At 45.5% G+C, this 14,861-nt stretch overlaps 1 protein-coding gene across 2 annotated transcripts in view; it reads right to left on the bottom strand.

Moving 5' to 3' along the window:
- Positions 1 to 14,861, bottom strand: part of LOC148504741 (nicotinamide N-methyltransferase-like) — a 65,859-nt gene that overhangs the window by 27,376 nt on the left and 23,622 nt on the right. The window contains exons 2-3 of one of the 2 annotated variants that reach the window (XM_088448517.1): positions 2,106 to 2,225; positions 320 to 493 (exon numbers count right to left, since the gene is read on the bottom strand). In XM_088448517.1, coding sequence (XP_088304643.1) covers positions 320 to 476 — 157 coding nt within the window. In that variant the 5' untranslated portion in view covers positions 477 to 493; positions 2,106 to 2,225. Of the gene's footprint in view, positions 1 to 319; positions 494 to 827; positions 893 to 2,105; positions 2,226 to 14,861 lie in introns of those variants that run through there. The other variant, XM_088448518.1, reaches the window with a different exon arrangement.

Below are 14,861 nucleotides of genomic sequence, written 5' to 3' on the forward strand. Positions count from 1 at the left end.
AGCATAATGTGTATAAGGGACACTACTATGTTGTGTAATGTGAATAATGTCCATTACTGTGTCTCGTAATGTGAACTTGGGGGTACTGTACTATAGTGTGGCCACGCAATTTTTTTCAGCCGGCCGCCTGCAACACGCACTGGTGGGTGGGGGGGTGGCACCAATGCTCTTTGTGGCACAGGGGACCAAAATGACTCGTTACTGCTCTGATACCCCGCAAGAAAGTAAAATATAGTTTTCATAACAGATTTGATAAAATTGCTGCATAGACCTAATATGAGCTGATATGGACTTTCTTGTATCACAAATTATTACATACCTGAAGAGAATACATCATTCAGAAACTTGAACAGAAAGTCTGACTCTTTATCAATTTCCTGAGTGTTGGGGTCTACTCCGTAGAATGCATCCAGATATTTTTTTGCGTCAAAATTCTTGTTATATACAGGAGCTTCAAATGTGGATACAATCTCCATGTTTTACTTCACTCAACCTGTAAATAAATGGTCAGAATGAATCACCACACACCTTAATGTTATGCAGCACATCCTCTAATGCAATTCTCTGTAACCTAACAATATTCGGAGTCCTCTTTACTCATATGGAGAATGTCATTTTCAGAGTCCCACACCCATGTCTCTTCTGCTTTTGTTAGCTGAATGCTTTTGAGTGTAATCCTGAACAAGAAACAAACAACAACCCATAAAAATACTTGTATATCATTTGCCTGTTGTAGGAAATAAAATACATACTGTACAAGGTTACTTTCATTCTGAAGCGTTAAGCATTCTAATGTAAGTTTTATGCATTGTGTTGTTGAGCCTCACCTCACTTCAATGTTCAGTTTGCAGTGTTCAGCTTCAGAATTGCTAAGGAGATCCTAAGCTTAGATATTTTGTACACTGAAACCTAATGCTGTGTGATGAAAGAACCCGCCCTTCTTACAGAGGTGTAATTGTGGTGTTTATTAACCCTTTCAGTGCTGGAGAGCTCATAGGAATAGGCACATAATTTTTTTATACTGTAAGAACATTTACAGTACTTACTGTATATATATATATATATATATATATATATATATAAATATATACACATATAACTGGCATTTAACTTATTACATATAACAACATATAGTTTAACCCTTTTAATGTTGGTGTTTTATGGGCCTGATACAGAGATTTAAGTAAATCCAATACGTATGTAAATCTCTGACATTTAATGATCTGCACATGGGCAGACAGGGTTGCCAAGAGCAGGACCGGACCCGGGTGACAGGGGGTTGGCCTAATCGTGGTAGGTGTGGTCACAACCCCAAAAAGAAAAAAAAAACATTGTTACAGCGCTGCTGTGCACTGTGGAAAGGGGCGCTGTGAGCCCCTCAGCCCAGCACATATCCAGGATGCGCACTATCAGGATGATCGCTCCCCCCACAGGCACAGGAGACTGCTGTTGGTACTGCTCTGCAGCAGCAAGCAGTCACCCTCTGCAGCCCAGCACACAGCAGCATGTGTTGGGCTGCTCAGCTGACAGGGAGGAGAGGGCGGCATCGGTCCCCCCAGCAAGCCCGGGTAATTAGTACCCGCTCCCCCTTCTCTTGGTGCCCCTGTGGGCAGGAGCCATACTCGAAGCAAGTCACAGCATATTTGACAAGCTGCTGGCGTTTGGGGGGTGTTAGCCCCATTTTCTGGGCATGCCAAAGTCAGTGGCTGCGTCCTTAGATGCTTAACTGGCCCTGGCAACGTGAGTTCACCGGACATCCTGAGTAACCTGAGACACCTCCTGCGGCTTTTGCATAATCTTGCACAGCCAGGGGGACAATTAGCGTCCATCTTTGTATAAAGCCCTATGTCTTCTACTCACTATGGGGCAGATTAATTAATAATGTGAATTTCCCTTTAATTATCATTTATTATCACCGCATATAGCGGCAATAAGAAATTATTTTAGCGTGGCATTTATCAACTGTCTCTTGACAGAGCAATACAATCTATAAAGCAGGAAATAGTTTTCTATGGGGAAGGCTATTTAACAAGCTCCAAAAACCTAATCTTTATAGCTTGTATCCATTAACTAACGCAATCTTCATCAGGTGTTAACACACTTACCTTAATGGAGCAGCAGACTGGAGAGGGATCTTGTCCCTGGAGGGATGGAGCTGACTGCTATGGCCACTGCACCTGTGAGCGAATAGTAGTGAATGCTCCGCAGCGCAGCCAGGTCCAAACCTGGAAATAAAATAGAAGCGTAAGCTATAATTTACTGTCTTAAGGCCCCCATACACGGTGCTAATCAAAGTTGGTAAGATTAGTTGCACGATTGCCCTTGAAATTCTTCTCTTCAAACTTTTCATAAGATGTGGTCAAATGGTGTACGATTGATCGTTACGATCATAGGATAAGATGCATAGAAGTGTATCACATTGTACTGAAAAGATCGTAGATCTCTCTGCAAAACCATCTGATCTGCGATCCAACTTGATGGCGGGGACGCGCATTGGGGTCGTAGAACACACAAAATACACCTATTTTCACACGATTGGTCTGTCCAACCTGTCGTAACTGGCCATATCGTGTATGGGCACCTTTACTGTTGCGAAGGGCTATTATCAGAACCCATGTCCCTGCCACTGTAGATTTATATATAAACCCTGAATAAATATTCCTTAATCCCGCTATATGCTTGGGAGAAAGAATGATCATTTTCAGGGATAGGTCGCAATTTTTAATAAATATGCCCTTAAGAACCAGATCCAATGCACTTAAGTGTGAATGACCCTTTATGTCTTTCTAACATGTGCAAATTTAATTGGCCAATTTGAATATTTTTAAACCAGAGTAGCAGATGTTTGCCAAGCAGTGGCGTAACTACCATAGGTGCAGGGGGTAAGGCTGCTATGGGGCCCGGACCGACCTGGGCCTGGTCCTTCCCCTGTATCTACAGTGCGTACTCCCCGCACCCTCCTTACTCCACTCTCCTCGACTTACCTGCTCTGTGGTCGCAGCTCCCCCCTTCATGGTCACCGCCTCCCGGTCAGCTCAGCTGCCTCACGACCTCCCGTGGTCGCCTCCTCCCAGCATCAGTCAGTGAGGAGAGATGGAGCTGACTGGGAGAAGAGGTGCGCTTGCCTTGCACAGCGTGACCACGGAGCAGGTAAGTTGAGGAGAGGGGAGGGAGGTGAGTGCGGATGGGGGGCCGCAGACCGAGGAGGGGTGGGGACCTAGGGTAGCCCATGAAAATTTTGCTATGGGGCCCCCCTAGGTCTAGTTACACCCCTGTTGCCAAATGTATAGGTGGCTACCCACTAAATGATATGTCGCCTGATCCAGCGGGTCAGGCCACATATCATCCACATTGGCAAGTGTGTGCTCAATCTGTCAATCTGCTGAACGACCCCATTCATGTTGATGCAGCTGGTGAACGACATATCATGCGGTCGTTCACCAGATCATGCGGTGACAAATGACCACACAATATGACGTTCAACGCATCGTGCGCCGGCCAGGTACACATATCGTGTAATGTGTACCTGAATTAATATCTGCTTGTGCCAGATGAATATTTAAGGTGATATGGCATAATGCAAAAGATTGCTATACAGTTATAGCAACAATCACAGTGCAGGGAAGAAATGTTTTTCCTTATCAGGAGTGATAGCTGAGCTACCAAAGGATCCAGTGCATGAATACTCACAGCCTTTGATTCCACAATTACTGAAGGGCAATATGTTGCATAATACTGTGCTTCTCGTAACTGTAACCTGTTGCCACGTTCAACATGACCACAGACAAAATGTCGACATATTAAGAATGTGGACATTCACACTGTAGACTTGCAAAATGTCGACCGGTACATAATGTTGACACCTAATTTTAAGCCTAACCCTAACCCCTATTGTTGACATTTCATGTGTTGACATTCTGACTGTGTCGACATGTTTGGTGGATGCTTTTAGAAATCATCTCTGAATCAGGCCCTCAACACAGGCACAGTCAAAATTGTGTGGCCATGCAAGTGCGGTAACACACCTGGCTGTCATCTTGATAAAGGTGCCTGGCCAGTTTTACTTTAAGGAGATAGGAGACAGAGCAAGAGCTATACAGCTGCTATACAGTATACGTGATAGACATCCCAACTTTCACACTGTGAGAAACACGTGTCCATGGGCAGGACAGAAAAGTCAAATTGGGACTGTCCCACCTAAATCAGGAGAGTTGGAAGGTATGTGCCTGGTATGCTGGTGTTTGTAGTTCCACAACAACTGCTGCATATTTGGGTGGTCGGAGGGGAGTTCTTTTTGAAAGTAGAGTACTGTATAAGGGGGAGCATTGTCTAATGGAAGTGGGGTAATGAGCTCTTTATAGAGACACTGGCGGTACTTGGGGGACGTGAGGTAAGGATATGGGGGATAATGCCGAGCTGCACGCAAGTCCAGGAAGACAGTATTGCAGCTGATTTATGCGAGTACGCTCTGATAATTATGTCGGCTATTTAATCACGCGTATAGATGGGACATACACCTGGGCATATGGGAGAATATTTGCAAGTGTAATTAATTATGGCCAACTGGTGTGCAACTCTGAATTGACCCTATAGTTACCTACTTTCCTAGAATTTGGCATGTTGTATAGTAGAAAGGTCAGGGGAATTGAATTTTCACAGGGTGTATCAGTGTATCATTTCTGGACCATGGGCATATGGGATCTTAATCCTGCTCTACCTGTTGTTTATGAAAAGCCAGTGTCTGCAGTTTTCACAGCCAGTATTTAGGCTATTGTGTAAAATAAGTTGAATTAATAAACTATGGGCCAGATTCAGACCCGCTCGCCAGCGAAGGACGTCAACAAGGCTGAGGCATGTTGCACACAGACCACCTCTACAGAAATTACAGGGACAACATGGGTTAATGCATCTAGAGACAATACACTGTTGCAAGCTGCAAACCTCCTTACCTTCCCCTGATTGGATGCTCTGAGAGTGGGAATCCCAGACATGGAATGTTGCCCTGGACAGATAAAGGTGTTAAATATGCCCTGCATCTGAAGGGAGCTGAGTAGTGCAGAGAAGAGACAGCGTGGAGAGACAGTGTTGTGTGATGAGCAGAGAAGGACTGAATAAGTAAAGAGGGAGTCCCAGCAACACTTGTAACCACACAAGACAGAAGAGACTGCCACAGCAACTGGGGAAACCCCTGCTATCAGCACCAAGGCAAGAGGTAATGCAGAGAGGGAAGCCCTGCCTGCACCTAAAGAGTAAATACCCACACCGCCCAGTATTGTGTCCTGGCCAAGCCAATAGTAAAGGGATACACTAGTTTAGCTATGGGACAACTAATTTACCTTTGATTAAAAGGAAGCAGATTCCAGTCTGTGGTGCAGAACATTGCAAGCTTTTGATAAGACAGCACCTGATATATCCTAAGGAGAACAGTGTCCATGTCACTCAGGATCATTCCCACTATTGTGTCTTTTGGAGTAATTAATCTTGCATTTAAGGGCTTTATGTATATGCATATACATCCCTTCTTATATTGGGATCTCAAACCCTGAACTCAGGTATACCGGAACTACTGTATATCTCAGGAATATTGTTACAGTGAACTGCCTTAGTGTTATATTACAGGATCCTTACTAAATGAATAGTGCTGCAACATAAGGCCCCCATACATCAGCAATCTGAAAACCACAATTGAACAATTTGAAGATTAATTGCCCGATCTTAGGATTTCCCAATCGAGCAATCTGCGCCCATACACTACAGATCTTTTTCAGTGATTTGCAGATCGATTGCAGCAAACACAGATCTGGCAATCTTGAAAGGCTCCATCATTTTGCTAGAAACGGTCTGCAAATCTGCTGATCATGTCCATACACTAGCAATTTACAGCCCCAATCAATCTGTGAAATCCAACATGTTGGACAATCTGATTAAACAATTCCAATCACTTTTTGGTTGCAATCTGCGATCTGTGAAGCCCATACATTGCAGATTTTTATACACAATCGATTGCAAATTGCACGATTGCTGCAATCCATCTCCAATGTATGGGGGCCTATACTCCTTCCTCCCTGTTTACTCCATCTGTGTCACACCTGTTTGTCTGCCCCTCCCCTTTAGAATGTAAACTCTTACGAGCAGGGCCTCTACCCTCTTGTGCTTCTCCTTACTTTACTTTCATCTACTTATTACCCCCCACCAGGGCACCTAACACTTAGTTGTTTACGCTCTGTTGCATATCTAGGTGTTATGGTCACTAATGTAGCAATGTATATTATCCATGTCCTTGTCCTATATTGTACTGTAAATCACTTGTCAAATTATTTGTTTATGTACTTTGTAAGGCGCTGCAGAACACTTGTGGCACCATATAAATGTCATGACTCTAGGAAAGTTGGCCTTCTGAGATGAATCATACTCTGCGGGCTGAGACAGTGGTAGCAAGAACTGAGGAGGTTTTACATAGCTTTTCCTCATAGGAGAATTAAGACTTGAATCTTAGTAGCTTTTGAAAGAACATAAGGTTTTATTGAACAAGCAGCTGAGAATTGGGAATGATGGTAGAATCAGAACAAAGTCCAGAACATGAACCTGTGACAAGAATGCAGCAGCATAGTAGGAGTGGGACGACTGAACTTCACAATGTTGCGTCGAACTCCAGATATAGTACACTGAGATGTGTCACGGTGATATGGACAAAGTACACAGATGTGCATCAATGGGTGCTGCAGGTTTTGTACCCAAAGTGGCATTGTTCGGTGCTGTGGGTTTTCTATCCAAAGTAACGTCTTACGACATGGAGCAGGACATGCGGATAACAGGAAGTCCAAGATCAAATGATATCAGGAGCCAAATACTAGGATTTGAGAAGACATTGTACAGGCACTGAATGATCATCCAGGAAGTGTTTTTATATGCAGTGCCTGTTGGTGATTGAGTGCCAGCTGACAGGAAACACAGGTAGACTCTGGCTACAACAAGATGGCCACACCCATGAACTAGAGACTGTGGACAATTTTGGAGGAAGACATCATACAGCTCTAGGGATGCCAGTCAGCATGGAGGAGAGGTCTGCAGCTGGAGCGTTGCTGGAAAGAAGTCCAGCGGCTGCCCAGGCCCACGAAGCAGAGAGCAGAGGTAAGTAATGCTGCTGGCTGGGCTCTCCATTGGGACCTGATGTTGGTGTTCCTGACAGTACCCCCCCTTTTAAGGGCGGACTCCAGACGCCTCTTTGGTTTCCGTGGAAATCTGGAATGGAAGTTGTGCACCGACCTAGGAGCATGTACGTCTGCAGCCTTGATCCAGGACCTTTCTTCAGGGCCATATCCTTTCCAATCCACAAGGTACTGTAGTCCTTGGTACCAATGGGAATCCAAGATCTTCACCACCTCAAACTCTACTCCCTGAGCAGTCTGCACTGGAGGAGTCGTAGGAATATTGGCATGGAAGTGATGAAGTATCAATGGTTTTAGCAAGGAAACATGGAAAGTGTTTGGAATCTGAAGATTAGGAGGAAGCTGTAATTTACACGCCGCAGGGTTAAGAACTCGTTTGATCAGAAATGGCCCAATGAACCGAGGGGCAAATTTCATGGTGAGCACCCTTGAGTGTCAAATTTTTAGTTGAAAGCCATACACGATCACCAGGAGAGAATTTGGGCACAGCGGAACATTTTCTGTTTGCAAAAACTTTGTAGCTATGTGATGCCTTTTTAAGAGATGACTGGACTTGTCTCCAAATCTATGCAAAGTGCTGTAAAGCAGAATTGGCAGCAGGGACTTCCATGATGGATGACGATTAGAACTCAGGAATACACAAGTGAAATCCGTAGTTGGCAAAGAAAGGACTCACACTCATAGAGGAATGGTAATGGAAGTTGTGGGCAAACTCCGCCCAGGGTATCAAATCAGCCCAGTCATCCTGGGAAGAGGACAAGCAAATCCTGAGAAAAGTTTCCAAATCTTGATTCACCCTCTCTGTTTGTCCATTCGATTGAGGATGGTAGGCTGAAGAAAACTGTAATTTGATTTGCTTAGCTGTACACAAGGCTCTCCAAAAACGGGCCACGGATTGGACTCCACGATCCGAGACTATCTACTGTGGTAGTCCGTGTAAGTGAAAGATCTCCTGAACGAATAGTCATGCTAATGTGGCAGCAGTAGGTAGATGTGGCAGAGGGACAAAGTGAGCCATCTTAGTGAAACGATCCACTATAACCCATATGACGGTAAGCCCTCTGGATTCTGGTAAATCAGTGATAGTCCAGTGATAAACGTGTCCAAGGTTTAACTGGAATTGAGAGTGGATTGAGTAACCCTGCAGGAGATCGTTGTGAGTTTTTATATTGAACACACTTGGGACAGGACCTAATAAATTCTTGCACCTCAGTTTTCATGGAGGGCCACCAATACTTTCATTGAAGAAAGGAGTACATTTTCCGTATCCCAGAGTGGCTGAAGAAAAGGGAATCATGATCCCAAGATAACAACTTGTTCCGTAGTTTGGGAGCGACAAAGGTTTTTCCCCGAGGAGTAGGCGATACTTCAGTGGTCACAAAGGCCAGAGGATTGACAATGGGATACTTTTGCATAGAAGTATGCTCCTCTTCCTCCAACATGGGCCTGGACAGGGCATCAGCTTTGATATTCAAAGATCCTGGGCGATGTTTCAAGACAAAGTCAAAACAGGAGAAAAATAGCGCCCGGCGGGCCTGGCGAGGATTCAAGCAATGAGCTGACTTCAAGTATAGGAGATTTTTGTGATCCGTGTAAATGGTTATTATGTGTTTTGCTCCTTCTAACAGGTATCTCCATCCTTCTGGAGCCAACTTAATGGCCAACAGTTCTTGGTCCCCGATGGAGTAGTTCCTCTTGGCAGGGGAGAATCTGCATGAAAAAAACCCACAGGTTACGTGCTCCCCATCCGGTGATGTCTGAGACAAAACTGCTCCCACTCCGTACATAGATGCATCTACCTCTAGGACAAAGGGTTTTTCGATGTCAGGTTGTAGAAGAATTGGTGCAGAGGAGAAAGCTTGTTTGAGAGTATGAAAGGTGGTAAGGGCTTCTGGAGGCCAATCAGCCGGTTTGGCTCCCTTTCATGTCATAGCTATGATAGGCGCCACAATGGTGGAGAAGGACCTGATAAATTTCCTGTAATAGTTTGAGAAGCCTAGAAATCTCTGAATAGCCTTCAACGAAGTGGCCAAGACCCATTACTGGATAGCAATGAGTTTCTCAGTGTCCATCTGCAATTCAGAACCGGAGATCACGTATCCAAGAAATGCGATGGTAGGAACCTTGAAAACGCACTTTGATAATTTCCCAAAGAGATGGCTGGCATGCAATCAGAGCAACACTTCCCTCACATGTTGTTGGTGGGTACTGATGTCACTAGAAAAGATAAGAATAATGTTCAGGTAGGCAATTACAAACTGGTATAGAACATCCCGGAAGATCTCATTGATGAATTCTCGAAACACCATGGGGGCATTGCAGAGACCAAAGGGCATCACTAAATATTCACAATGCCTGTCTCAGGTGTTGAACGTGGTTTTCCATTCATCCCCTCCAGGAATCCTTATCAGATTATAAGCTCCTCTGAGGTCTAGTTTAGAGAAGATATGGGTGCCCTTAACCCGGTCGAAGAGTTCTGTGATGAGAGACAATGGATATTTGTTCTTAATGGTGATGTCATTAAGGCCTCGATAATCGATGCATGGTCATAACCCACCATCTTTTTTCTTGATGAAAAAGAACCCAGCACCTGCGGCAGAAGAGGAAGGCTGGATAAATCCCTTCTGTAGATTCTCTTGAATATATTGGGACATGGATTGGGTCTCAGGAATTGACAGGGGGTATGTACGACGCCTGTGAGACACTTTCCTGGGCATCAGATCTATGGGGCAATCCCAAGGCTGATGAGGTGGTAGTTTATCAGCCGCTTTTTCAGAAAATACATTGGCAAAGTCCTGTTACTGATGGGGAAGATCATTAGCAAGAAGAGCCTTGGTGTCCGCAACTCAAACCACTCGATCCAGGCATTGCTGATGACACTGGTAGCTCCAGGACAGATCCTGAGCAGTAGACCAGTCAATATGAGGATTGTCCTGACGTAGCCACGACAATCCAAGAGCTACTTCATAAGTAATGGCTGGGATGACTAGGAACTTTATCTGCTCCATGTGTAGGGCTCCAATCTTCATTTTGAGGACTTTGGTTGTATGGGTGACTATGCCGTTATCAATCCATGTCCCATTAACCGCAGTGAGAGTAATAGAACTAGACAGAAGGTAAACAGGGACAGCTAGTTGCTGAACTATAGACGAAGAAATTAAATTTCCGGCTGCACCGGAATCAATTAGGGTGGGAAATTCTTGAAAGTGGGACTTGATATCATCGACATAAACAGGAATGGAACAATCTTGATTTGGGTAGGTTGCAGTGAGAACCCCTAGTCTGACCTCCCCATCGCAGACTAGGTTCGTCCATTTCCCAGCCGTGAAGGACACTTATTCAGGAAATGGTCTGGGGCGGCACAATAATGGCATAAATTCTGTCGACGCCTATGCAATTTTTCTTCCTCCGTTAATTTAGCCCAATTGACCTGCATCGCTTCCTCAATGACGGAAGTTGAGATGTACAACTGAGGTAGTGGACGAGCCCTGAAACGGTCAGTTCGACTTTTTTCGACACCCCGTTCACGTATACATAGGTCAATCTTGACACTGAGGGATATCAGGTCTTCCAGGTTGTCCGGTGGATCCCGTGTGACCAGCTCATCCTTGAGCCTTTCAGAGAGTCCATTCCAGTAGGCAGCCTTCAAAGCTTCGTTATTCCACTGTAGCACGGCTGCTACTGTCTGAAACTGGATGACATATTGTCCAACAGGATGAGAGGCTGTGACCTGCCCGGCTCGTTGAATATCCTCTTGAAGGAACGAATAAATTCTTGGTAATTTGAAACTAGAGGGTCATTTCTCTCGCATAATGGGAAGACCCAATCCGATGCTGTCTCAGTCAAGAGAGAGATAATATATGCAACTTTAGCTCTAGGAGAGGGAAAATTCTGTGGGAGAAGATCAAAGTGCACCTCGCACTGGTTAAGGAACCTACGGCAATTCTAGCGGTTGCCAACAAAACAAAATGGGGTTGGGAGACATAATTGAGATTCAGTGGTCCTTGATGTAAGCATCGGAGAGGCCGAAGAAATGGTCGCAGTAGGCAGAGGAACAACTTGGAGCTGGGCCAAATGCACTGACAGTTCATGTAAGCATTGTAGTAGTCGTGTTTGTGTATTCTCCTGTGCCTCTAGTCGAGCCACCTGAAGTGGAAACAACTTGGCTGAAGTATCTAGAGGTTAGTGAATTGTATACACACTGAATTATCCCTACCAGGGTATTACACATGCACAGACTTAATACATCTGCTAACTGCGTGCAGATTTGAAACTGTGTCCGAATCAGGCCCATAACCTGTAATATGCAGCCTTACTCTAGTATAATCACATGACAAAACATCAGCACACTATTATCCTGAAATAGTAATTGTTGTTAATACATATTCACATACCTCTGAAGTTTTCTAGTGATGTCTTACTAGGAATTTATAATAATAATAATAATATCTATTTGTGTTATCCACACTCTGCTAGTTTAGGCTGCTGACTGAGTTCTGAAGCTTTCTTCTATTTTGTTTCTGACTAGGTCAGGGGTGTATTTATAATCAGGGCTGGATTAAGGGGGGAGTGACAGGGGTGGTCATCCCTGGGCCCCCACACACAGAGGGGCCCCCACTAGCAGCGGTGCAGCCGCCGCTAGTGTCCCGCCGCTAGTGTAGTGTAGACTGCGCAGTGAGCGCGGCCACACTACACAGTGACAACCACACAGCCACCTGCGGCATCTGTGTGTTTGTTACAGCAGCCAATGAGAGCCACACAGACTCTCATTGGCTGCTGCTTCAATGGAGGGAGCCAGCTGGAGCTCACTTATGAGCTTCGTCTTCCGGCTCCCCCCCCGGGTGATGATGGGAGTGATGTCATGACGCTGACGTCTCTCCCATACTGCAGGAGAAGAGGAGCCGGAGCAGACAGCAGTGGTCTCGTCAGGAGCGGGGTTTCAGGTAAGTTGTGTTTTTTTTTTTTGGTGTGTGTGTAAGGGGCACTGATTAGGGGGGGCCGCTTCATGGGGGCACCGGGGGCAATGCATAGGACAACTACTGGTGGCACTGAATAGGGGAGGGCTACTACTGGGGGCAGTGTATAGGGGGGACTACTTCAGGGGGCAATGCATAAGGTGGGGACTACTGGGGGCACTATATAAGGGGCACTGCATAGGGGGATCACTTCTGGGTCTGGGGGCACTATATAAGGGGCACTACTGAGGGCACTGTATAGGGGGATCACTACTGGGGAGTTATATAAGGGGTACTGCATAGGGGGGGACCACTATTGGGTCTGGGGGCACTGTATAGGGGGACCACTACTGGGGCATTATATAAGGGGCACTGCATGGGGGGGACTACTGGGTCTGGGGGCACTATATAAGGTGCACTACTGGGGGCACTACATGGGACCACTACTGGGGGCACTGCATAAGGGGCATTACTACAGGGGACGGTGGTATATAGGGGACCCCACAAGTTTGTTACCCAGGGGCCCCCACAGACCTTAATCCGGCCCTGTTTTTAATGGGTGCAGGGTGTGAGGTGCACGTCCAGGGGGTCCCACACTGCACACCCTGAACCCATATCATCTAATACTCACCTCTCCGAGGTCCCGCATCGGGTGTCTCAGCCCTGCACAAAACGCCAGAAAATGGCCGCTGCAGTTACATAATCTATGCAGAGCCATCGCAGACCCTCTGCGATGGGTCTGTGTAGTCTCTGCGATCACAGTGACAGGTTCGCACACGAGTACTGCGATGCATACGTATGTGCAGAATGCAATAATTCGGCCGATTGTGTGTGTAATCGCAGTTGCGATCCTTGCTCTCTCCATGTTTTTAGTTAAGTTACGATTTGTTTATGGTGACACACACACTAGACAGTCATCATTCACGAGGTAAAATACATAATATGTTTTTCTCACATAGGGCCTAATTCTGAGTTGGGCACTTATGGGAACGCATGTGCATCTTCTTATGGAGACGCACATATTCTGATATACTAATGTCAATGTCTGCATGCTGGAACATCTGCTCCAGTAGACTTAGTGCTTGAATTGGGCTGCCCAATTGGTGCACTTGCGTGCATCCGCATGTATACATATGCACACTTTTAAATGCACTTTGAAGCAAATAAACTCCAAGCAACGCAGTGATCTATGCGATGTGCTTCATGCATCTTAGACTCTAAGGCAGTGGTTCCTAAACTGTGCGCTGTGGCATCCTGGGGTGCCTCAGGACACTTGCAGGGGTGCCTCAGATTGGTGGTCAAGCACCAAATCAAATTCTTTATGGTCAATGTAATATAAAAATGTAAACAAACAGAAGCACAAACCTGTCCACCATCACATAACTGAGCCTAAGGATTACAGGTAAGCACAATTTACTTCACTTTACTACTTCACTAAAAAAATTCTGATACTCTAGGGCGCCGTGGTTCAAGAAAGTTTGGGAACCTCTGCTCTAAGGGGTAAATTTACTAAGATTTGATGTGGTCCCAATTTGCATTCTCAGGTGACAATATCACTTTTTTGCAAATCAGGAATTTACTATCATTAAAGTTGGGTGATTTGTTCGTTTTTAAGGTTGGAATCGGGTGGTTTCATGCCGCAAATTCGACCATTTTGCCTTTTGAACAATAGAAATGATATCACCAGCAGCTCAATTCGGAAGTACTGTTCATTAATTTCTGCCAAATCGGGTATTCACCATTATTTATTTTGCTAATTTTATCCGTTTTACACTCAAATCGGGGACTCAATAGAAGTTTTAAATGCACCACCTCCAGAGCTGCAATTTGCAATCCCATATACACAATACAGTCTGATTTGTGTATGTTTATGAATGTAAAGTGTATTGTAAGGGTTAATTTTGGGTAAAAAAAATTGACGTGGGGTTCCCCTCAAAAGCCATAACCAGCCCCGGACTTGTCAGCCAGTTCTGTTTCCAGAAATTACAGGGAACAAAATAAGTAGGGTTCCACCGTAATTTAAGAACCAGCACCAGGCTGCAGGGCCAATCCTGGTTTTAAATATAGGGGTAAAAAATTTGCGTAGGGGTCCCCCTATATTTAAAACCAGCACCAGATCCAAAATGACTGGGGTGTAATGCCACAGTCTGGAGACCCTATTACTGGGTCTCCAGGGCCAAAGCATTCTCACTCCAAGTTGCTCAGGCCAAGCCGGGGATCTCAGGGGAGGTGGGGACCCTATAAAAAATGGGTCTCCTCTCTCCTGAACCACAGGCTTGGTCTGAAGCCCGGGGCTCTTCCCCGCACCCCCGGAGCATTGGGTATGGGGGTAATAAAGTGAAAAAATAGAATAAAACTGTTGTATTTTACAGTGGGACTACAGGTGCCAGCAAGCCTGCCCTTTGGTGGCCGGCACCCGTACCCCCACTCTAAAATAAATACTGTATATACTCGAGTATAAGTCGACCCGAATATAAGCCGAGGTACCTACTTTTACCCAAAAAAACTGGGAAAACTTAATGACTCGAGTATAAGCCTAGTGTGGGAAATGGCAGCAGCTGGTAGTGCCCCCAGTAGTAATTTCCCCTGGTTGTGCCCCCAGTAGTAATTCCTCCTGGTAGTGCCCCCCGTGGTAATCCCCCCCTTTCAGTGCCTCCAGTAGTAATCCCCCCCCAGTAGTAATGCCCCCTTTTAGTGCCCCCTGTAGTAATCCCCCACTGTAGTGCCCCCTGTAGTA

This window comes from Taudactylus pleione, unplaced genomic scaffold, assembly GCF_031769625.1.
Source record: "Taudactylus pleione unplaced genomic scaffold, aTauple2 ptg000457l, whole genome shotgun sequence".
Classification (NCBI taxonomy): domain Eukaryota; kingdom Metazoa; phylum Chordata; class Amphibia; order Anura; family Myobatrachidae; genus Taudactylus; species Taudactylus pleione.